At 42.8% G+C, this 25,357-nt stretch overlaps 1 protein-coding gene across 1 annotated transcript in view; it reads left to right on the top strand.

Moving 5' to 3' along the window:
- Positions 1-24,859, top strand: part of PHLPP2 (PH domain and leucine rich repeat protein phosphatase 2) — a 39,815-nt gene extending 14,956 nt beyond the window's left edge. The window contains exons 7-20 of the mRNA XM_010579682.1: positions 960-1,114; positions 5,002-5,148; positions 7,727-7,957; positions 8,684-8,886; positions 9,392-9,452; positions 10,197-10,292; positions 12,291-12,446; positions 13,212-13,412; positions 16,056-16,218; positions 16,719-16,849; positions 17,247-17,357; positions 17,823-18,011; positions 18,142-18,373; positions 20,044-24,859. Coding sequence (XP_010577984.1) covers positions 960-1,114; positions 5,002-5,148; positions 7,727-7,957; positions 8,684-8,886; positions 9,392-9,452; positions 10,197-10,292; positions 12,291-12,446; positions 13,212-13,412; positions 16,056-16,218; positions 16,719-16,849; positions 17,247-17,357; positions 17,823-18,011; positions 18,142-18,373; positions 20,044-21,183 — 3,216 coding nt within the window. The 3' untranslated portion in view covers positions 21,184-24,859. The remainder of the gene's footprint in view (positions 1-959; positions 1,115-5,001; positions 5,149-7,726; positions 7,958-8,683; positions 8,887-9,391; positions 9,453-10,196; positions 10,293-12,290; positions 12,447-13,211; positions 13,413-16,055; positions 16,219-16,718; positions 16,850-17,246; positions 17,358-17,822; positions 18,012-18,141; positions 18,374-20,043) is intronic.
- Positions 24,860-25,357: the final 498 nt, after the last annotated feature.

Raw genomic sequence — 25,357 nt, 5'->3', positions numbered from 1 at the left:
TTCGCCCCTGCTGCACCTATTGAGTGTAGCTAATCACAGGTCATTAGACCAAACACCAGGGACTGGCTGACTTTACAGCCCTGGAAACCTATAAATTGCACCTGTTGCCATAGTTGAGTCTGCCTAAACTGTGGCATGGACTGGCATGGGGCTACCCTGATAGGTTTGAGTTAGCACAGAGATCATAGGTCAGCAAAGGAGGTGTAGTTTGTTCAGAGCTACATCTTTATTACACGTTAAAGTACAATTAGATGGTGATAGCTTAGTGCTGAGCCACACTTTGACCTCAAATATACATATATAAAAAATATTACGAAATACAAAATGAGTTCATGATAAAGCAGGTCATAAAATCTGGAATGAAGCACCAAAGACCTCAAAACAAAGCATACTTAATGAAAGGAGATCTGGTACTTGCAAAGACTTTATGAAATGTTGCAAAATCATAAGTTATGAAGCCTTTTCATCATAACAGGTTATGTTTCCAATACTATACCCTGAACAAGCTAACAAAAGGAAGGTGGAGGGAGTAGCTAGGCCAAGCAGAGGTTCTGTAAACCTTAAAGGACTGAACTGGAAAGTCAACTGCTTCCTATTGCTGCTTGCATCTTTGTTTGGAAGGCACTTGGAGATTATGCTTTCTCAGCAAAGTTTCCTCGGCCAAAGATACGGTTTTCTCCATTAGGCTGGCTCTCTTATGGTCTAGCTTTTAGGCAGTGCCTGTTGCACATACAGAGCAGGGCTTTCTGTGTGTCCTAGTTGGTATCCAGTTATGCATCCTTGTCAGGGGGCTTGAAGAAACAATAGTAGCAAATGGGGTAAACTCATAGTCTGTGGACTTGTTTCCTGCGTGGACTCTACCTGTTGGGTTCAAGGGGGGTTCTTTCATGTTCTGAAAGAACATTAGACCTCCAGAGAAAAATTGTTGCACAACTGCAGCTCTTCCTACTTCTTTTCAGGTTGTGTCTATGCGACTTGGCATGGTTGATCTTTCATGCTACAGCCTTGAGGAAGTACCTGAACACCTCTTCTACAGTCAAGACATCATCTACCTCAACCTACGACACAATTTTATGAGATCAAGTGGAGCAGGGAGTCTTGACTCTCTTTGCAGGTCTGCAAAGAATTATTTTTCTTCTATATCTGGAGTTCTTGACATGTGGATCCAGGGATGAAGAGGAGGGGGAGTCTATTGCCCATTCTTGTGGGGATGGTAAAAAGATTGATATTCAGGAAGCTCTAACAAATGAGGGGGGCTAGGAAGCAGAACTGAACAGCGCAGGCAGGCATAAGCTTCCAACAGTTTACAGTCTTCATGAGCTCCCCTCCACAGATTCTTTGTGCTAAGTTAGATCTGAGATGAGCCTGATGGAGTGATATGCCATTTGTATGGACAAGATGCAATAGTAATATAAGGCTGCTTGCTAAACAGAACATTTTGGAGTATAAAATAAAAGGTGAGGGAAAGCATAATGCTGCTGTTGTGGGTAAGTGTTTGTAGGAAGAAGTGCAGATCTGAAAAAGCCTGTTTTGGTAAGTTCTTAATGTGCATTTGGAATTGGCAGAGGGCCTGTCAGACTCCAGCTTTGCTTTGGGAACTTGTAATGATCTGCTTTTAAGGGAGTAGCAGTTGTGTGATGGTATGGAAGCATGATGTGGTCATCTTCGGTAAGTGAGGGAGTCTTACAAAAATATTTTTAAATTAATTCCTGAAAATCATAAAAATCTAGAGGAAGATTAGTCTATTGATATCTACGCTAGTCATGCTAAAAACAATTCAAGGAGTCACTCTATGAATTTTGAAAGCTGTTAGGAAACCTATAGTAATATTGTCAAATGGCTCAGTGTTTGGAACACATTGTGCCTTAAGAAAAATATATTCAGAGAAACTTTGCAAAACTGCAGGTTTTTGTTTTGTTTTGGGGTTTTTTTGTTGTATTTTTGTTTTGTTTATCTCTAGGGGCCTGTTACCAGGTTATTTCATTTTTCTTCCTGTAAAGTAATGAGATAGCTAGGTATCCATGAGGGTATACAGGGTAAAAAAATTGCTCACCTGTGGGAATTCTTTGCAGTTTCATTGAGAGCCAGAGTCTAGTCTGGTTTTGTTTTAATTCCAGACTTGTTTAAATATTTTCTAACTGCTGAATTGTAACAGACTCTGTTACTGGAGAAGCTGCTTAAAATAATTCAAGATTTCGGTTTCTACTTCTCTCTTCAAATACACTGTATGGTGTTGAAAACCATATCAGGACTTTATTTTCTAAAATGCGGTATCCTTGGTTCACAGGATCAGCAAAGGGGCTTGAAATTTCTTTTGACCTTGCATGTAGTCAACAAGAGATCTGACATGTCAGAAGCTTGACTCTTTTCCTGGCAGTGACTATGTCTGATGAAGCTGAAATCCTCAAACAAACAAAAGCCATAAAAGAAGCCCTCATCTCACACAATCTTGAATAAACGGGTAGCATTAGGTAGCCCACATAAGGCTGCTCATTGCCTTTTGAAAAGATTTTCTTTCTGAGGTTTTTAGGATGTTTATCAGGTCACAACCCCAAATGAAGAAACTTGCTCATTTGCAGTAGGTGTTATCAGTGCCTAGAGATTGACAATTCCAAACAGCAGGATTTTTTGCAATGATCAGATCTCTTTCTCTGAGGAAATCTTTGAAGCTCTAGGAGTCTAATTAGCTATAACTATAATAATGGAACAAAAATAATTAACTAAATGGGAAACGTTAAGTGAAGGAAATTAAATAACCCCACCTGTTTTGTCACATCTCCTAGCTTATTTTTCATCTAACGTACTGCCTTTCAAGTATCTCTCTTTTCTGGAAAACATTATCAGGGCTGACCTTCGTTGACAAGTATGTGTGTGCGCACGCATGTGTATAAAAATGCATGTCTATTATCACCATTCTAGCTAGTTGATACAGAGTTGTACTGGGATGCTTTGGCGGCAGAGCAGGTTGTTGCGTTGAACTGGGAATATTTCAGGCCTGCACCAGTTTGGGCAGCTCAAAGAGGATGGTCATCCCAGTGAGGATTTGTTGCTGTGTTTCCATACCTCTTTGGTGTAATCCCAATATGCCCTGTGAGAGCACAGTCCAAAACTTGAGGAGCTGTAACAATTTCAGGATGCTTATTCCCTATAATACATGGTTCTTGTACAACTTGAGAGAGAGTTGGGTTTGCATTCCATTCCTACATCCCTACTGCTTGAGAATATTGGGGCAAAGGAGAAGGAACAGAAGGGGAACTCAAAAGGCTTTTGAGTATTGTCCTCCCCATTGAACATGACAGTCTGCTCACGGAGTCTCAGACCAAGCTGTGTCATGTACTAGTTTCCCTTCAGCTTTTGGAAACTTTAATGCCCCTGTTGTGTTTGCTTTGATATTGTTGCACATGGATGAATTCTGAAAATTGGTTGTGCTGTTGCATTTAATGCCATGCCTCTTGGGGCAGTTTCTCACCTCAGTCTGTTAATGATAGAGAAAGAGCTGCTTGGTGTTAAAGGCATGTGCTGTAGAAAAAGCCATTGTAGAACTCCAGAGAAAGCAGTTTCATTAAAGCATTTTCTGATTCCAAAACCCAAGAACTGTGATCTGTCCTAAATCTCTTAAAGTTGAACCAGTTAATGAGAAAGTTCAAATCTGTAGGTTTGTCCTCATTGTTTCCTTTTTTTCCATTATTGTTGTGAAGTTCTGTGGGCAAGTTTGATTTTTGTATCATTGGTAGATCTTTGCATCATACAGTATGTTCCCTTTAGGAAGGCTATTACCAATACAGCATCTTTCTCTTTGGCTTTCAGTTGCATTACAAGAGAGTCTGTCTGTGATTGCAGCAACCATAAAATGCCTATGCCCTTACTTGTATGACAGGGTGCTTTCTCAACACCATACCCCCCCAAAGGTTATAAAGCAAAATAGAGAAATATAATGCATGGTTCCTACACAGATCATTCCAAGTATTCTGAATCGGAAAAAGGAGTCGCTATAAAGAAGAAAAAATTTCAAAACCTTTCAGTCTCACACTTAAAGCCATTTCAAGCTAGGAGTAATATTCTCCCTCCATTAATGAACCTTGGTTTTGTTACCTATATTAAAACATTTGCTTCAAAATAAGAGCTACTCACCGTTACCTAGCAAAAAGTATGCTAGATGGAGCAGATGAATGAACTATATGTTTCCAAGTAGTACTTCCCTGGTACATTACATTAGATTTGCAATGGTCTCATAAAAGTATGATATTCATTTCCCCACTGAATTAATTTCTGATGGTTCCAGTTTTGGATGAGGAGGTTATTACTTGGGGAAAAATACTTTTGTTTCCTGTAGAAAGAAGTAGGAACTCTTTGAGAAGAACCTCTTGCATAGTACCCCAGCCCATGCTCAATTTCTTCCCTCTATTTGGACCTAGCACAGTGATAGAAGGAGCTGGAATAGGCAACCATCTGTTAAGCACAGGTGGGACTTTAGTGACTGCGAGGGCCGTGTCAGTTCTCGTGTGGCTGTACCTATGGTACAGTCTCCCAAGCAGGTGGCACTTTAGATGTGGAATCTCTTCCAAGCACCTCTGGGTGCAGATCTTGGGGCTTCCCAGTGTGAAGTTGGCGCTTTCCTGGATTTCCCTTTTACAGCTCTGCTAGGCCTTCTGTTGTGCCTAGCTTGAAAAGGGCATTCCCCTCCTCTGTTTTATTCTCAGAATGGTTCCAGTTAATGTTTTCAGCTCCTATTTTCCCAAGTTGCATAATTGTAGATTTTTACTCTAAATAATTCTTTGAAGGTATATTTTTTTAAATTAATGTTTTTAGTCTCCTTAATCTTGGTATCAGTCACTAGGAGGAAGCCTGTCAGAAGAGAAGGTTGTTGCGGAAACTCCCATAATGAGTTAGCTGACTGTATTGCCAGTGTACAAAGACTTAAAAATTCTTTCTGACTGGTTTTGTATGGTTTTGTTTCGAGACCGTGGAGGTTTGTGAATTAACTAGTATTCTTGCCAATAGGTTTTCTCAGCTGAAGAGCCTGAACCTGTCTCATAATAGACTGGGAGAGTTTCCTGTATCACTGTGTGAGATCTCTACTCTGACAGAGCTTAATGTTTCCTGTAATGGACTTCATTACTTGCCAAGCCAGATTGGCAAACTGTTGAAGTGAGTATATTCGTTTTATTTGTAGCCATAAAAATCCTTGGTGCTTCGGTTGAGCACAGCTGACGTAAAGGTACCACTTATGAAAGTATGAGTGCTGGGGCAGCCTGTTCTGCCCATGAAGACTGAATGATGGATTTGACTCCAGCAGAAGGTCAAGAATCAAGGTGTCCAATAAGGTTTGTTCTTCCTTGAAAATGAAGATATCACAGTATGTTTATACAGTTGATATTTTAAGTCACTGGTATAAAGCAGGTTACTGTTCATCATTTTTTACTTCCTGCATGTTCTACTAGCTGTGTAAAATATATTAGTGTAGTTTCCTAGTAAAGATTAATGGATTTTGCCTATTTTGGAGTGGCCTAGGAAGACACTTAACAGTCAGTTATGATGCCTTGAATCACAGGTACCACCTTGCTGAACTAGAGTAATGTGAAGGCTTCTAAGTATATGAATATACTCTCACTTAAAATTCAGTAGACTTGAAGCTTTTTATGTTCTCTGTGGGGTGTGTGTTTTGGGGGGGTTGTTTTTTGGTTTGTTTTTTTGTTGTTTTTACTTTGGGGTGACTTGTATGATTTCTTGTGGGTTTATGTCTGATTTTTACATAAATTCGAATGCATCTTGTTCTCTCTCCATCTGCTGCCATCTTGCATTCCCTTGCCTGCTTTCTTGTTATTTCCTTCCTACTTTCGCTTCTACTTTTTTTTCTTTTAACTACTGTTATGGTGGTGCCTTATCGGTTAAACATAAATATTGTTATGTTTACATTAAAATACTTCAAGAGTTTCTAAGGATCATGCTGTCAGGGGCATTTCCAGAAGCCACAGATTACTACAGTGAAACATCTGTGGAGATCAGCTAGGCTTTGTAGAACTAAGGAAAAATACACATGCCTCTCAAATTCTGAGGCCTAGTCTGTGGACCTTATTTATACAAGCAAGAGTATGCTGATTATGTTGTCGCAGTATTCATAGATGTCTTACGCAAAAGTGATTGCAGATTTCGTAACTGTATGCAAGTTTAAAGTATAAGGGCACCTTATAGGACCAAAGATAGTCTCGGGTGCAATTCCTTAATCACTACTATTAAAACATTACAGCTGCTGATGTAGAAAAGATGAGGAAACATGATGCAGATGAAGCATTGTCTGAATACAGTTGTATTGTTTCTCAAATAAGCTCATGCACATTTTTCTACAGCTGCTGAGGTGTGTGACTTTCTGAATTTCTGTTTATTATTTGTATTTAATATTTTTGATACTGATGCAGTTTCTATTAAAGTTTTAATTTATTGTATAAAACTTTTCTGTGGTAACTTCTCACAGAGGTCTAGTCATTTTTGTCAGCACTAGTATGCTTTGATAGCTTTCTACAGAATTGGTTGCTTTTTGTGTTAGAAAGGATTTTAACATGGAAATGCTTGGGCATCCCCTCTGAAAATTTTGTCTTAAAAGTGTTTGCTGGAGTAAAAACCTTCTCCGTTTTTCCCAGTAGCTACCCAGAATGCATAAAAGCTTAAGCTTAGGTAAATTTAATTGCAAGACTATTACTGCATTTGTTTAGATAAACATTGACACTGAGCTATTGGTTCATTGTGGCCTGCTCTTCCTCCAGCTTCTATCTTTAATAAAGGAGTGTCTGCAGCTACATTGGGTGTAAGCAAGTCGTTTCCAGAGCAATCTTTTAGCCATATGCAACCTGTGAGGAAAAAGCTGTATGCAGGCTTACAGTTTTCAGAGGTTTACAACTTAGTTATGGGTCCAGTCATCTTTTTGATCCCTTGAGTTCTTATTCATAAGAACTTTTTATGGCCCCAGATTGCATTTCTACCACCAGTAAACACTGTTCAGAAAGTTCTTTGCTGGAACATAATCATAATGAGGGAATTGTATTTTGGGGGTTTGAGTCTCAAAACCCATGCAAACTTTAAAACAATTCATCTTGCAACAGAAAGCCACCCTACTCTTTTCTGAGTGTCTGAAAGGACAACTAGAATGTACAAATTTGTTACCAGTGTATTAGTGTGATAGAAATTGTGATTAAACTGTGCCGTAAGTGCCATAGATGTGAATAAGTGCCATAATAGTGATATGCGATTCCAGCAATTGGATTATGAAGGTGCAGTTGATTTTTATTGTTTCTTATGAGACAGGTCTGTACTGTTACTGCTGTTGGTTTTGGTTTTAGTTTGTCATAGGTCTTTTAAAGATTGTCCAGCATGCTAAGTGAGGAGTTCTTAATTTGTAGAAAACCAAGTGATTAAGTAAATATCTCTCACTTACAACGTAAGTACTGATTTGTATTTTGCTTATGTTAACTTACAATCTTTGGCACAACTGGAAGTTTACCTCCAAAATAATTTAGGAACTATTTGGTGTTGCATACATGCAGTTCCAAGCCTATTACATGCATAATAGAAGTACTCCGGTAACTTTATGTGTATAAGAATAAAATTGGCTGTTAGGTACCTTTAAAAAATAGCCACACTGAGGCAGCTAGCTATACGAGGAAATACACTGAAGATGCTAGATGTAATGTTCACTACTCTTTGCTGAATTACTTTCTCTTCATTGCTGCAGTCTCCAGACTTTCTGGCTTGATGGGAATTTCCTCACATCCTTACCAGAAGAACTGGGGAGTCTGCAACAGCTCAGCTGTCTCGGGCTTTCCTTCAATAACTTCTGTGAACTGCCAGCAATTTGTGAGAAACTCATCATCTTAGACAAACTAGCCCTGGCAGGGAACTTGCTAGAGACCCTGGACCTTGCAATGCTGAACCGTATGAGTCACATCAAAAGTGTGGACCTGAGGTAAGGGAGGGAAACTTCCATATATGTATATAAACCAGATTGCTACTTTCCATTTACAGCAGAGGAGCTGTGTAACCTCTACTACATTTTGCAATAAACTAGGTGTAATTTTTTCTTTTACTGATTCTTTAGCTTTTAGGGGGTTCTGTTTCGGAGGGTGTGCAGAATTCACTTGGAGAAGCAAGGTTAACTGAGCAATACCTGAAGCCACTGAATGTGACTCAGACCTCTAGTTTCCTCTCTTGATATACTGTTACCATGAGCTTCAGTAGCTCTTTGATCTGTCCTACCCTTTTTTGTGCCTGAACCTGCCCCGAGATGTGATCCTTATTCTCCACGCTGCCAACTGCAGACCTCTCAGAAAGGGACAAAGAACTTTTTGTTTGTGGCAAGGCAGTATAGTATCTAGTCTCTGCATTAACTTCCTGTGTCAGTGTGAAGTAGCTGTCCCTTGGCCTGGCTTCTAATTTCTAGACTGGTCTTCGGAATCTCTTAAACACTGGGGAATGAGTAAAATGGTTTCACATAGCAGTGCAGACAAAGGAAATGTTTTTCTTTGTATTCACTGCCTGAAATCCACCTTTGCTCTTCACACATTTCACTGTGCTCACCTTTGGCATTAGCCTTCACCAGAACTCTTCCTTTCCTTTCCTCTCTCTTCTTACTGATGTCCAGTGTTCAGTGTCCTATTTTCTGACTTTGTAACTCTTATCTCTGAGTGTTTAGGCTGAACAACCTGAAGAGAGCAGCAGCTGACACTCTGGAGGGGAACAAATCTGTGACTTGCATGGATTTACGAGACAATCAGATGACAGATCTGGATCTGAGCTCCTTGGGCAGCCTGGAGCAGCTGCACTGTGAGCGGAATAAGCTGAAAGAGTTGACACTGAGTGGCTTTTCTCTTCGGGCCCTCTATGCCAACAGCAACTGTACGTCTCTCTGCCTTCTTCACCTGCCTTCTTCCTTCAAGCCCTGGGAACAAAGGAAAACAGCCCTTTGCCCTCTCCCACCCAAAAAAAAATATGCTGATGTTACAGTAGTGAGACTGTATGTGATGGGTCTTCTAAGGTCAGCTCCTAGGGTCACATACGCATGTATGGGCGCAGGCTGTGTAATGGGGCAGGCTGCAGTGCTGAGTTAGTGTCCAAAGAATTAGTCTTCTGGTGAGATCTGTTTGGGAGTCCACAAATAAACATGCGGTTCTCCCCTGTTCTGGTGCCCCATGTGGCAGATGGAGAGAAGGGATAGTGAGAAGCTGTAGTGCCATATGGCAGATGTATGAAGTGCAAACTCTGTCTTGGGACGAATGAGTAGAAACCTTGAGTATCCATGAAGTAAGACTGTGAGTCTTACTTGCTAGCTAGTCTGTCTGCTTCTGTGTGCTGTTTTCCCTCTGAAGTTCTGCAATCATAATTATTTGCTTTACTTCATCAGGTCTGACAGCTGTCAATATTTATCCGGTTCCTGGTCAACTGACATGTCTAGAACTCTCTCAGTAAGTGACTATACACCACAGAATATAAAGCAAGTATCTGGACACCTTTGCTGTTTTCTGCAGAAGTTTTTTTGGAGCTTTTAAGCTTTTGAGAGTCAAGAGCAATTGAGGGAAGGTACTCCATCTTCACAATAGAACTGGAAAGCTCAGTACTAAAGAATGATGAAAGTGTCCCAGACCAGAAGCCTCTCTGAACCAGTATGACCTGTCTCGGTGACTGGCTGTCCTTCAGCTGTAGGCTGTAATCAGCAAAAAAAGCCAAGCAGGGACCGCTGAACTTGCAGCAGCTTGCTGGACTGAATGGTGGGAATCTGTGGAGTAAACATTTAGAGTAGCTGCCAGTGATCTCTGCTGTTGGCTTCATTGCCTGCATCTGCCCTTGGAACAGCATTGTGAGACCTGTAAGACAGGATGCCCAGAGGACCTGATCACCTTTTGCTTCAGTTCTGGGTTAAAGCACAATAGCAGGATAGTGTAGGGTGGCCTGTTCTGGGGATGTCAGTGCTGTAAAGAAAAAGCCTGATCATCAGAGCATTGCATCAGTACTTTCTACCAATCATGCACCAGCTCAGTTTGCATTACAGAGCTAGCCATGAGATAAATTCCACGTGACTAGCTCGGATACTGTTGTTAATTTTCTGCCTATTGGTTTTGGTTTGGCTGTCACTAATGTCATGCAGCATTCAACAGGGTTTGTTTCATATGGAGTGCTGAAATCTAGCTTTTCCCCCTTGCTTTTCTCAGCAATCAACTGCAGTGTGTCCCAGACTGGGCCTGTGAAGCAAAGAAACTGGAAGTTTTGGATGTGAGCTACAACCTTCTTATGGAGCTTCCATCGAGGTCAGCACACCTTCTTCTTATACAGAGCTGAGCTTTCTTCTATGGTGAGCTGACTGGAAGAGAGCAGCAGTGCTATTCCAGTTGCTTTATTCCTTGTTGTGCAGATATAATCCACTTACTTTCTCTGTGCAGCGTCGAAAATACTCTGTATTCAAATGTTTGAAAGAACTGACTTCCAAATCAGCTTCTTGAATAACAGGGGCCAGGTAATTTCATTCTATGCTTCTGGCTTCTACTGCAGCTGTTTGCACCTGAAGTAGAACACACTGCTATGATTTATGTGTGTTACCATTGTGTCTGTGAACACAGGTCATAGGTGAGGCCCTGATATGCCTTGCATTGCCCCACAGAGATTTCATCTGTTACCTTTCATAGGGAGATATCACAGAGATACGATATAGCTGATCTCAAAGGTAGCTTTCACAACATATCATCAGCCAACTCCTTTCTCCCTGTTTCCCTTTCAGCTTCTGCAGAAATGCAGCAAAGGGGAGCCAAGAACTAATATAATTTTGCAGATATTTATGACTTCTCCAAGGTATCAGGGATATCATGGGAAGAAGCAAAGCACAAATGTTCTTAGCCTAACAAGTGTGTTTGGTGGGGGTGTGACTGTAATGAATGAGACACAGTGTCTAGGGTAAGCTATATTGAAATTGAACAGGAGGGTGGATTACAGTGAAGAAATGCAGAGAGCAGGTTAAAGCAGCAGGCATAGGAAGTAATCTTAGCAGTGACATTCTAATGGTTGTCAGAGACAAGACTATATACATCAAAAGCAAGAAAAGGGTGTAACAAAGATGAGATAATGAGAACTTAGGATTTTAGCCATGCCAATGGATGAAAAAGACCAAATTTTAAGTACGTTATGCAAAAAGAGCCTGCATAATTGAGAGACAAATATATATTCTAAAAAGAAATGTAAGTATTTTTAAGGATTCCTAAGTGCTGGAATTTACTGTATCCATTAGTGATCTCTTCCAGTATGTGTTTATCATCAACACTGTAAATATGTCTTGTGTACAGTTAGAACTCTGCCAGGGTTGACTTTCAGCCATTGATCAGGTTAGTCCAACAGACTAAAGCTTAAAGAGCCTCTCATAAGGGGATATAGTTCACCGTGAAGTTGTCTTTTACACTTAGTTGTCCGAAAACAGAGCTGTATCAAAGCGGTGTGTGACAGTGTTGAGTGGAGATACCCAAGCCAGCTCTCGATGAGTCAGCTTGAATAAGGAAATTGCTGTATCTGCATTTGAATGGCTTTTTTTTCCTCATTATGATTAGCTTTGAGAAGCCACAGCATACAGAGAGAAACGGAATTAATTGGCTCACATGGAGCAGTGCACTAATGCAGCTTTAGCATTTCGTGGTTCAAAGCTGTTCTGTACAGGGCTCTCAGAATATAGTCCCAAATTATCACCTCACACAAATGGGCAGGGTGGTTCTAGGCTATGTCCAGATGTGTTGAGTTATCCTTTCTCAAAATTTGTGCAAGCAATTCTCTGCAGTTCATGGGGATAGAGGCCTTTTCCTTCAATAAGCACTGCAGTTCTGGAGAATGTGACAACAGCCTCAAAAGTAATACAGCAGTGCTAAGCAGCCAGTTAAAGCTCTGAATTTAAGTTGGCCCAGGGGAAGCACTTCTTTCTGCCTACAGGTGAAAACAGGCATTTAAATTCATCCTTTGTGACTTCTCTTTTTTTTGTCTGCTTGAGAGAATGCTAGGCATATGCACACAGACTGACTCATATCACAAGTTACTGATCTGCAGTAGCATAGAGGGAAATGTAGATGCACTTCCAAGCATTCAGAGTGACTGAGGCACCTTACCGTGTGTGTTTTTCTGCTTTGTCATTGTTTACATTTTATGGATCAGTGTGTTTTAATTTTTCTCTGCTGTACAGTCAAATTATAACAGAGTAAATACTACCTTTTCCTACTCTGCTGGTGTGAAGAGGAGTGAACCAAGCTGATACAGAAACTCCTGTGTCTTTCTAGGATCCTCAGCAGCTTGAGCCTTCGGAAGTTGATGGTGGGGCACAATCGTCTGCAGAGCCTTCCACCTCTTCTAGAACACATTCCACTGGAGATGCTGGACCTTCAGCACAACCTGTTGACTAAACTCCCAGAGATGCTCTTTGTCAAGGCTCTGAAGTGAGTAGCAGTAGCAAGCATCTTTTGTCTGTGTTAAACTTTGGAGCTCTAAAGGCCAGTAGTGGCATCTGTGTGACTGTCCTTGCAAGGTGCCATTTGTGTAAGAGATAATGAGATGTGCACTTTATGAGGAGGTAATTCAGGTGCCATAGGGAAGTCATCAAGCTGATTTGAGGGAATCAGTCCATGTTACTGTTTAATTACAGCAAAACAGGGGCCTGCCTAGTCCAACAGCCAACTAAAGAATTAGCTTCAGTTGCAACTGTTTCTAAGATCATGTTACTGCCTGAAGAGCTTTGTCTTTAAAAGTACTGCATAAATTCAGGTGCAAAGGAAAGAAGCCATACAGGTTTTCAGATATTGTAGCAGAAAGTACATCAGGTCATTGGAGAACAGCGAGAGAGACTCTTACAAATGAACAACCCTTCATAACTGTCTATTCAGACATGAGTCAACCCTTCTTTTAAAGACTCTGAGTAAGAGTTTATGTAGTCTGCTTCCACCATATTACCTACCCCCTCTATGGGCCCTTCAGTACTCACTGTTTACTGTAAAATGCTGTGTACATCCACAGTGCTATATAGCTAATAAGTCATTAGTAGACTCATGAATCTTAATGTGAGTAGGGATGTTACACTGTGTTGTCTGGCCTCCTGTCTGATGCTGTTGCTCTGTCCACACTGGCATTTGTATAGCTCCTTTTCCTGCTGTTAATGGAGTGGTTTAGAAGATGTGAAGTCTGATTTTTGCACTTGCTATGGTTAGCCTCAGGTACCTGAATGCATCTGCAAACAGCCTGGAGTCCTTGCCCTCTGCATGTACAGGGGAGGAGAGTCTGAGTATGCTGCAGCTGCTTTACTTGACCAATAACAACCTCACAGATCAATGCATCCCTGTCTTGGTGGGACACCCAAGCCTACGGATCCTGCATCTGGCAAACAACAACCTACAGACTTTCCCCGCAAGGTAAATAAGCAAGGCTGGTGGGCGAGATGGTGTTCACCAGGAGGATGTTGCCTGCCTTACTGCAATTGTACGTGAATCAGTGTCAAAGCAAGATGCTCTCCCTGTGGCTTGATGACAAAAGCCTGCCATCCTACACACACACTGAGGAATAGCATTTTAAGGGGGATTGCCACAGGGTACTGTTGGCTGCAGTGGTTCCTGTCCTGCTAGCTGTGGTGGATGTGTGTGGGGATGGGGGACAGTATTTCTTCGCAACTTCAATGCTACTGGCATGCAGCTTGCTGTGCTGCATTCTTTCACTTTTCAGTCTTGCCAGAAAACCCTCAGACTTGCCTGAACTCCTGCCCAATGCAGGTCATATAATTTCATCCATGAATTAATGCACAAGGCTTATGATTTGGAGTTGAAACAGAAATAAATCTATGCTCCACATAGAAACTTAAGAGGCTTGGAGACTCCCATGTGATCCTACTAATTTATTCCAGTTGCTCTCAGTTATATAAGCCTGCGTCTTATTTTTCAGTGAGAATTATTTATCTGCTTCTTTTTACCAGTATATAATTCTGTCTTTCTAGTATGAAAACTTTGTAGCTTCAGGGGGTTTTTTTTGTGATGCAGTTGATTGGCTAGAGGGAAGCAATGTCATCCAGAGGGACCTTGACAGGCTTGAGGAGTTCGGTCCATGCAAACCTCATGAGGTTCAGCAAGGTCAAGTGCAAAGTACTGCACGTGGGTCAGAGCAATTCCCAATATCAGTACAGCCTGGAGGATGAATGGATTGAAAGCAGTCCTATGGAGAAGGACTTGGGGGTAATGGTGTGTGAAAAATTAGACACGAGCTGGCAATGTGCACTTGCAGCCCAGAAAGCCAACCGTGTCCTGGGCTGCATCAAAAGAAGTGTGGCCAGCAGATCAAGGGAGGTGATTCTGCCCCTCTACTCTGCTTTGGTGAGACCCCACCTGGAGTACTGTGTCCAGCTCTGGAGTCCTCAGCACAGGAAAGACATGGACCTGTTGGAGTGGGTCCAGAGGAGGGCCACAAAGATGATCAGAGAGATGGAACACCTCTCCTATGAGGACAGGCTGAGCAAGCTGGGATTGTTCACCCTGAAGAAGGCTCCGGGAAGAACTTCTTGAAGCCTTTCAACATATAAAGGGGGATTATAAGAAAGGCACAGAGAGACTTTTTACCAAGGCCTGTAGTGACAGGACAAGGGGCAACGGTTTTAAACTGAAAGAGGAGAGATTTAGGTTGGACCTAAGGAAGAAATGTTTTATAATGAGGGTGGCGAGACACTGGAGCAGGTTGCTCAGAGAACCTGTGGATGCCCCATCCCTGGAAGTGTTCAAGGTCAGGCTGGATGGGGCTTTGACCAACCTGGTCTAATGAAAGATGGCCCTGCCCAAGGCAGGGGGGGTCGACCAGCTGATCCTTAAAGGTCCCTTCCAACCCAAACCATTCTGTGATTTTATGATTTTTCCAAGCATAGCTTAAGAAAACTGCAGCTGTCTGTGTATAATGATAAACATACTCAGCCTTTTTAGTTTCTTAGTATGTGGGGAGGCTTCCTGTGAACGTTTTCCAAATTCTCAGTGCTTTTGTGGCTATATGTAGACAACAGAACTTGGACACTGCTGAAAATCATAAGCAGATAATGTTGGTTGTGAGCATCTACTTAAGTCCCCTTCTGGTGATGTCTTTATACACTGTTCTGTTCTGAGTACCTGTTACCTGACTTGGGCCTTTTTCAGAGCCATGTCTCTCAGGATTGTTTCCTCTCTGTTTGCGACTTGTACAAGTTATTATGTATATAACATTACTTAGCTAATTTAAATTGGGTGCTCTTAAGGTAAGTTTATGTTACCAGTAGTTCATATTACTATATGTTGAAACTGAGATTCCACCATATTTTTTATCTGCAAATTTTACTAGGTATAATTTGGTGAGTGTGTATGTGTTTTTCTTATTAATCACCGATCTATTGACTGTCATTGAAAGTGCCTCCTCAGAGAACCCTACTAGAAGGACTTACACTGAATTCTTAATTCATTATTACTTTTCAGTATCTTCTGCAGTCCAGTTTTGGGGATATCAAATGCATTTTCTTTGGAATATAGTAGAGAGCTAGTGCTATACTGGTAGACTTCTGTGTTAGCTTAATTTGTAGTCTCATAAAAAACAGCACATTTGGTTACATTAGCACAAAAATCTAAGGATTTTTTTTTTTTTTATTAATTTTGTCAGCACAATTCATTTGATATTAATTGCATCTGTGCAAGCTTTGCCATGATTATTCCTGGTACTGGTCAGGCTAAACAACCGTTTTCATGTAAATCTGTTTATTCCTACAAAGTACACTGACACAGCTTAGGCGTTTTTGCCAGTTTCAAAATTAAGACACTACAATCTTCTGCTTTAATGCTTTAGAAGTCAGAGGTGAAGAGATCTGTCTGTTGCATAAATCCAAGCCAGGTCTGGGGACCCTGAGCTCTTATTAGAGCATCTCTTAGGACTTTTGGTCTCCTGTCAATAAATTAGAAATGTAGCTCATAAAGGGCAGTGTCTATGGATACCTTATCTGCGGTTCAGAAAGTGACAAGTTCTTGCCTATAAGATACAGTATTCTTTTGTTTCCCTTTCAGCAAACTTAGTAAGCTGGAGCACTTGGAAGAGCTGAATCTGAGTGGCAACAAACTGAAAACAATTCCCACAACAGTGGCAAACTGCAAGCTACTTCATACACTTATTGCACACTCTAATGAAATCAGCATCTTTCCAGAGATTCTGCATTTGCCCCGTATTCAGGTATTCTTGTAAAGAGATATCAGGGAAGAGTTTGGGTTGGAGAATGATGTAACTGCTAGGAGAGGAACTGGGGATCCCAGCATTTTGTTTGATCAACCGAAGAGGAGGGCACAGAACATGCATTCTAGATCTCTCACCTTTCTGAGTTGATCAAAGACAGCTCATCTCTCATTCATCTTTACCATCTGTCTCTGACTTGGTGTATTTCTGGTTTACCATTTGCAACTGTAGGGAATAGGTAGGCAGGTTTGTATATATAGGCCCTCTATTATCTTTAGTGTGACCTATTCTTTCAGTATTGGAGTCCTGGCTATTGCAGATTATTTGCTGCTTATAAATTGTTCTTCTACCAATAGGTCAGAGCCATTTTCATGACCTGTTTGTGGGATACAATCAGTGGTGGGGTCATACGATGTTTGGAAGGAGCGATGGAGTAACTGATCACATGACAGAACAGAGAATATTTTCTTTGTCATTGTGCTTTTTTTTTGATACCGTAGTTTGTGGACTTGAGCTGCAATGACTTAACTGAAATCCTAATCCCTGAGGCACTGCCAAGTGCCTTGCAAGAGTTGGACCTGAGCGGAAACACAAACCTGGTGCTAGAACACAAGACACTGGACATCTTCAGGTGAGCCATGGAGATGCCAACCTGGTAGTGACCTGCACAGGGAAGGGTAACCCTTCCCAGGAGGAGAAATGGGATAGTAAAGTGTGTATCGTAGCACTGCATGATGTTATAATGTTCCCTGCCTGAGGCGGCTGAAGCTTTCTATCTTGTAGGAAGGGAAGAGTCTGGATCCAAATCATCAGAGCAAGGAAACAATTTCTCAGGTGGCATGAGGTTCTCCCAGCTGTCTCTGGCACAAGCAGCCAGACATCTCTGGAAGGCCAACACCTTAAACTCTTCTCCTTGGTGCAGTTCTTTCCACAGGTTGCTGAAAACTCTAGACAGGACAAGGTCCTTTGGCCACAAACTGTTCAGCAGGGTATAGGAGAGAATGACTTCTGTTCTTCTCTCTCTGTAGTCACATTACCACACTGAAGATTGATGCTAAACCCTCCCTCACGGCCGACTCGGCACTCACCTCTACCTTCTGGAGTCATGGAGTAGCTGAGATGGCAGGCCAGAGAAATAAGTGAGTATTGTGGTCTGCTAGGCACTGACAGTTTGTCTTCTCAGGGTGCTAGGTGGAGTGCACTGCAAAGCACCCAGGCAGACTTGTTTTGCTCAAGAGCTCATGTGTCCCTCTGTCTCTTCAGATCTCTTGCTAAGTCTTGGTAACTCAAGCCTCCGCATTGTCCTTTCCCTCAGTTTTCATGCTTATCTTGGGACTCTTGGACTTTGCTTCCCACCTAGCAGAGGTGCTTTTTCTTTCTTTTGCTGGCTGTGCCCATTGCCCTCTCCTGATCGTGGTCAAGGAGAGTTTGGGAGTTCCAATGATAAAATGCAGCTGTACATCTCATAGGGCAGTGAGTGTAGGGCCAGTGGTTTTTCTGCCCTGTGAGAACAGCACTCACAGCAGGGTGCCTGACAGCTGTGGTTTTGGGGGCCATATAATCTTTTGAGACATAGTAACTTTGCTTGTACGCTTTTCTAACAGGCTGTGTGTGTCATCCCTGGCACTGGGGAGCTTTGCAGAGGGGGTGGAAGCTGTGTATGGCATGTTTGATGGTGACAAGAACGAGGAGCTGCCACGCTTGCTGCAGTGCACCATGGCTGATGTGCTCCTGGAGGAAGTACAGCAGTCAGACACCATGTTCATGTGCAACACCTTCTTGGTCTCCCACAGGTAGGACAGTGAGCAAGCTGGTCCTGGTGGGACCTGCATAGGTATATCAATGTGTTAAATGGGGTGAGGCAACCCTCCAGAATGCCTGTCACTGGAGTCTGGAGCCTTCCTACACCTTCTCCTCCAACAGGAAGTTGGGCATGGCTGGGCAGAAGCTGGGTTCCTCTGCTGTCCTTTGCTATATTCATCATGATGTGGCTGATCCAGCCAGCAACTTTTCTCTGACGGTGGCCAATGTGGGGACGTGCCAAGCCGTTCTGTGCCGAAGCGGAAAACCGCTGCCTCTCTCCAAAGTCTTCAGCCTTGAACAATGTTCAGAAGAAGCCAAGAGAGTCAAGGAGCAAAAAGCCATTATAACAGAGGTTGGTTTGGACCCTCTTCACTTCAGCTTCCACCCTCCCATAAAAGCTTGGTACAAAAACATGAGCTCTGCGGCCAGCACAATACTACAGGGGAGAGGATGGCAGGAAGGTGTTCAAGTGACTTGTCTGTTGCTTCCTGCTCTGCTTCTCTTGCTAATTAGCTATTCAGAATGACGTGTTCCTAAAACACCCGTTATGGCCTGAGAACTACAGGTACAGGATGCCAAGGATGGCTTGGGGAGCGAGAGAGGAAAGAAAATAGGTGTGGAGCTAAAGGAGGGGTGGTCCATAATACTGTGCATGACTTGGGTGAGTGTGGAGAGGAGCCACTGAAGAACAGAGCAGGGCCTGGGAAGTCATCTTGTCTCAAAACCCACAAAATATCTTCAGTGTTTCTTGAAAAGTATGATTCAAGTTAACTCTCTTTGGGTTTATTCCATGTTTTACTCAGTGAAGGTACAGGATTAGTGGCCCTTGAGACATGCAGACCATGGATATAAAGTATATTGCAGGTAAAAATTTTAACACAAAAAAAGACAGAAATGTCCATTAGTTTTCTGCAAAAGTATTTAAATGATTTCTGGAGAACTCTGTAAAAGTTAACTTTCTAAAAACTTGGAAGTAACAGGGAAGTTCCAAAGAACTGGAAAATAATGTTGGCAGTGAAGATCTAAGAAATCAGTGCCAGTCATACTAGTTTTATGCTCAGTGGGTCTTTTTAAAAAGTATCAGGGTGTTTGGTAGAAGTGTTTCTGATGGATAATCTGTTAATGTGCTATATTCCATAGCACTCTGACTAAAAATAACTGTGGAATCAATGTAGCACATTAAATGGTTTAAAAACTGGCTGATGAATGGATTCTGAAAGATAAAAGTGATATCATTGTCTAAGGAGACTTCCTTGCCTGTGTCCTCTGCTGGTTTTTAATACGCAGCAGCAGCAACATTTAACACCCAGAGGATACAGAAATTAAGAGAACTGAAGTTAAATTCAAAACACTGGGGAAGCCGTGTACTCTGTATGCACTGACTTGGAAAAGGGACTGAGGGCTGTGGGCAATTTCCTATCCAGGAGACTAGTGCCAGGCTGGCCAGGGGACTATCTAGCAGGAACAGGAAGGAGGCAATACCTCCAGGTTACAGCAGTAGTGTGAGGTACTTACTTGTTCTTTTCTTCCTCAGGATGTAGTGTCCACACTTCAGAATGCAGCTATATGTTAATAAAGAGGGAAATAGTTCAGAAAATACACAGAAATTATTTAATGTCTGGATAATCTGTCTTGCAATGAGAAAGTAAAAAGTCACTATCTCGCTCATACTGAAAAAATAAGTTTCATTTAAGACTCATGAGTAAGATTCCTTAATCAATGTGCTACAGGTAGTCTAGCTGCCTATTTCAGAGTAGCTTGCTACAATTCTTCAGAATGTGACTAAAAGTCTTGTGGGATAAAAGTGTGCCTGCATGGGTGATGGGCGATTACTGTACCTGATGATCAGGTACAGTGAACATCTGTGCTGTGGTACCTGGACCTAGATCCCTTTCTCCTATACTGTAGCTGTGTACTGGCATTTCTCAAGGCTCCAAACCAGTACATGGGCAGGGGAAAGACTGCTCTCCAAATGATCTAATAGCAGATCTAATGCTACTGCCTTATTTCTCTTGTCTGCAGGACAATAAGGTCAATGGTGTGACTTGCTGTACTCGAATGCTGGGCTGCACATACTTGCATCCTTGGATCCTGCCCAAACCACATGTCAATTCCATTCCACTGACTGTACAAGATGAGCTGCTACTTCTAGGGAACAAAGCTCTCTGGGAACACCTTTCTTACACAGAGGCTGTCTCAGCCGTGCGCCACCTACATGACCCACTAGCTGCTGCAAAGAAACTCTGCACTTTAGCCCAAAGCTATGGTTGCCAAGACAATGTAGGTGCAATGGTGGTGTATCTGAACATCAGTGAGGACAGCTGCACATGTGAGATGCATGGCCTCACTCTGCCGGGTCCTGGGGGATTTAGTTCTGTCACCACCAAGCCAGCAACACCTTCATCTAGCAGTGGAATTGCTTCAGAGTTCAGCAGTGAACTGTCTGCTTCTGAGGTTAGCAGTGAGGTGGGCTCTACTGCTTCAGATGAACACAATGCTGTTGGTCTTGATGCCAGTTTGCTACCACGACAAGAGCGACGTTGCAGCCTACATCCTGTGCCCCCCTCAAGCATCTTCCAGCGCCAACCTTCCAGTGCCACCTTCTCTAGCAACCAGTCTGACAATGGTCTGGACAGCGATGATGAGCAGCCTGTGGAAGGTGTGATGACAAATGGCAGTAAAGTGGAGGTAGAAGTGGACATCCACTGCTGTAAAGGAAAGGGCCTGGAGTTTGAACCACCTGCTGCAGAGTACAGCTCCTCTGCTCCGGGGCCAGAAGATGACTCTGGGCTTGTCCTTATCATTCGGAGACAGAATAGTGTAAACAGCAACACTGTGCAGAGAGGGGTCAAGGAAAAGTGTGAACTGCAAAAATCTCTTTCCACATGCTGTCTCTATGGAAAGAAGCTGTCCAATGGCTCCATAGTGCCCTTGGAGGAGAGCCTCAACCTCATTGAAGTAGCCACAGAGGCACCTAAGAAAAAGACAGGCTATTTTGCTGCTCCATCCCAGATGGAGCCAGAAGATCAATTTGTGGTGCCACCTGATCTGGAGGAGGAAGTGAAAGAACAAATGAAGCAGCACCAGGAGAACGGAGCAGATCAGGAGCAGAAAGAGGAACATGCAGTGACTCTGCCAGAGGAGTTTGACACAGCTTTGTAACCCGACGAGTACTACTCCCACACTGTCTGTCCCAGGAAGCTCTGTCCCATAAGGGCTGTCTTGCCCTCCAAGGGGAGCTGGGATCTGCAAGGAGTACAGGCATCTGCTGCTTCCTTAGTGGAGTCAAGGAAGAATTGGGAGTGCTAAGGTCTGGGCTGTCCACTTTTCACTGCAGAGTCTCAGTTGTTCTATGAGCACTCAGACCAGCAGCTGAGCTTTGTGTTAGGGACTGTCTGGAAATTGTGCAAGCACTAGGAAGAAGGCAGGTGTTCCGATACCTGCCTGTAACTCCTTGAACCCTGAGGTTCTGCCAGCTTTGCAGGAAAGGGCCTGGCATATGTGTGTGTGGGGTGAGGAGGCTGCTGAGGGGGCAGTGTTCAGTGTTTGGAGTCCTGTGAATGCTTCTGATGCAGCCCCCCTGCCCCCAGCACCTGACTTTGTTATTCCTTGAAAGAATACAGCCAGTTGCAATGAAGCTGACCCAAGAATGGTTTCCTACATTAATTGCAAGCACTTTTATTGATTGCACTTAAGCTGTTCTGTTCCCCTTCAGCCCAGCACTTTATTATTTAGGGTTAGGGGAGAGAGCGCTCCACAGCAAGTGTGGTGGGGCCTTTTCACAATGGATATTGTTAGGGCAGTGGAGGACTCAGGGTACCAGTGTTCTGATGAGCACTGGTGCAGGGTAGAGTGAGGGTTATGATGGGATCAGCCCATGCAGGATGAGAAGATACACAGCTGAGTGGTAAGGAGGTGCCTACTGATGCATTTCATGTGGAGCATAGGAAAGATCAGCTCTGGACTGATTGATTAAGGTAATGTGTAGAGCTAGTGCTTCTAGCTGCAGAGCACAGACCCAGCTAAGCAGCAATTTGGCCACCTCCATCATGGATGCTTCACAGTAGAGGCTTCCTGTATACCGAAGACATGGGATGAAACCAGGAGCTCGTGCTTGTTTCAGTGAGGTACTCGGTCTAAGGGGAAACCAAGTGGTAAGCAGTGGTATGCTGCTCTAAGGCTAGTGAGCAGTGGGGCTGCCCTTCATATGCTGGGGAAGCGTTCAGTGCTCTGTTACACCAACATAAACCCCTACACTGTCAGCTACAGCATCTTTGCTTGCGTCTGAAAACAGGAGTCATACTCCAAATCCACAGCAAACTGCATTTCATGGTACATGCCCAATTTGGCCACAAACAAGGTGAAAGCATGCTTGTTTCTGCTTAGTTTTCAATGCAAAAGGAAAAGTAGAACTGTTCACCTTAGTATCTTTATCAGCGCTGGGAAAGATGTTTAAAACAGTCCCACTAATGGTGAACTGGCCAGTCTGCACTCAGCAGATGCATTGTGTTTCCATTAGGATTTTTGGTGCAGGGGGTAAGTTGGCTGCCTATGTCATCATCTTGTGTAAGGGTTGTGAAAAGACCACTGCCCCTGTAGCATGCAGATCTGTCTTCCTTAGCTGGCAGAAAGCTGGATAGCAGCTGCCCTGGTTGTGTCAGTGGTGCAATAATCCTGACTGTAATGTGGGCTAGTGCCTTTTCTTCTTTATTAATTGTATTAATGAGGAAAACTTGAAAGTTTCTTCTCAAGAGTTCTGAGGGGCTTGAGTTGTATATTTTTTGATCAAATTCAGGCCTTGCTCAGAAGGAAATACTTTGCAGACTACTTGTGGGATTCTGTCAATATAGATCTTTTGACAAAATCTAATGGAGTTTTACTGAGATTTCAAAGCACCTTCAATTTCTTCTCACTAGGAAAAAAATTTATTTTTACCATGCATGAGAGAGCAACATTTTAGGATATACCTTGTGCTAGTTACAATGTAATCATGAAACAACCCAACTTTGGAAAAAGTTTAAACTCTCACAAATTTTGGCTGTTTAAATGCCTGTTTCATTTGGAAATGGAGAGAAAAGGTAATTCTTAGAATCACAGAAACAGCAGCATTTGAATCCCTTAGGCAGAGAAACAACAGCAGAAAAGATTCAAAAACTAAACCCCAAACTTCTTTCATGTTCTCTTCATATGAGTACGCAGAAAAGGCTCATCCCAATGTATTTGACTGTAACTTTTAATTCTGTCACTGGTGATTTAGCAATTATCTGTGCCCAGCCCAACACTTTCAGATACCTGACAGGACTGCAAAGCAGCCTCTGTTCAGTATGGGAATGATGCAGAAATACACTCTTCTTTCTGAGTAAGACTGTGACAAACCTTGCACTAGGAGAGTGGCAGATATTAATGCAAATCAGGTCTCTATTTCTTGCACTTACGTGGAAAATCCAGTGTGTCTTTGCCAGTCTGAACCAGTAGCATTGCATGGAGAGTTGGGCATTGCCACAAGGATTTAGTCATGAATGGCTCTACCTAGCTCAGTGGGGAAGGACTAAGTAAAATAAAGCTGTGAAAGGGAGCATGCAGATTCCTGAGCTGCTCCTCTTCGCTGTAGTGACAGAATGGCATGCAAGGAATTCCTACTTAGCCTTTTTATTTTTTTCTCCAGTGCTGTTTCTGGTTTTGAAGCGGAAAGGGAGTTTAATACAGCCAGCTCCTATTTTCTATGGGTGTGAATTGTCATGGCAGAACATGGCTTGTTTTCTTACAGTAGGTAGAGTCATGGCTTTCTCTGCTTAAGCTGGTATTATCAACTGTTTGTCTTACTCTGGGCAGCATAGCCTGAGTGCTTCCCTCCACCACCACCTTTTGTTTTCCTGCTTCCCCAGAGGCAGCAAGCTGCTTCTTTGTCTTCCTCACCTTACTTATTAATACCACCTTAGATTTCAGGCTCCCTAGGAGCACTGGAACATGTATGAACAGGCAAGTCTAGCGAAGGACTCATAGAGAAGATAGAAAGCATTTTTGCAGTTCTCTTCCTGTTCTCCAGTCTCTTCCCTGATTTTTATATGTGGTTCTTGCACAGATACATCATCTCCACAGAGCCACATCACTAAGAACGTCCCACTGGTTAACAGACTTGCTGTTAGAGAGAGTTTCTCATCTTGGGGTCATCAGGCTCTCTTGTCCCTGCTGAGCAATGCCGGGCTTGCAGTGCTCCATGCAGCCACAATCAAGTTAGGCTGGTGAGTTGGTTTGTCCATCTCTTCAGTAATTCTAGCTCTGCTGATGAGCATGCTCACTGAGAACAGGTACACTAAAGGTGGTGACCTGTCTGCCCTCTCCAGTCCAGAAAGCTTCCAAAAAGGAACCCATAAAGGTTATATTCAGTGACAAATAGTGGGGCCCAAGTATTAAGGATAAGGGATAGCCTCTGGGTTGCTCCCAGCACCAGGAACAGGCCTGGTAGAGGCAGCACCACAGATTGCTGGGACCTCATCACAATCCTCAACTAGATGGGAGGGTAAAATCCTGTTCCAAGGAGGAGCAAGTATTTCCCTTTCTCAGGCGACAGGCTGCTGTGAGGCCCCAAATCCTTCTGCTAGTACACAGGACATTCAGCCACACCTAAGGCCCTTGGACTTCAGGAGTTTCTGCACTCCTTCCCGATGGTGATGGCTTTTGTGTCACTTGCCAAAGGCCTTATTTAGGCAGTAGGTTCACCTCTTTGGTTTTGTGCAGTCATTGTCTGCTGTTCCGTTGCTGTCTGAAGACTCAAGTGTATTTTTTTCCTCTCTTTTCACATTTTAAAATGTTGCCTTTTTTTTAACTTGACTCAAATGACCCAGTGCATGTTAAAGAAATACTGCAGCGCACTGTTTATTAAATAATCATTTTTCATGTTTTTTGTTTTAAAAAGAATAATATTTTCTGTATCCCACTCTAGCATGCACCTATAATAATCCATTTTTATTGTGTATGGGAGTAGGCTGTCCAATTAATGTACCTTCAGCACTGCGGCCTGTGTTTGTATTGCTTTGGAGAGGCAAATAACATAAGATTACTGGAGAACACTATTCCATTGATTCTTTGTTCAGATGTATAGAGCAGTCCAGGAAGGAAGAATATTTTTGCATCAACTTTTCAGCTGACTTAGCAATAAAGATTTTTACTTTCATCTAACTATATATTCTGATTCCGTTACTGCGCTGGAGGGGATTTGTGCAATATCCCAGTCAAACATAGCTGTGGCTAGCAGCAGCTGTGCTCTATGTTGTCTTTTACTGAGCTCTGTGTGCTACTTCACTCATCAGCCTTCCATACAAAAGCTACTTGCAGA

Source organism: Haliaeetus leucocephalus, unplaced genomic scaffold, assembly GCF_000737465.1.
Source record: "Haliaeetus leucocephalus isolate CR32 unplaced genomic scaffold, Haliaeetus_leucocephalus-4.0 Scaffold668, whole genome shotgun sequence".
Taxonomy (NCBI): domain Eukaryota; kingdom Metazoa; phylum Chordata; class Aves; order Accipitriformes; family Accipitridae; genus Haliaeetus; species Haliaeetus leucocephalus.
This window is presented reverse-complemented; position numbering and strand designations above follow the sequence as displayed.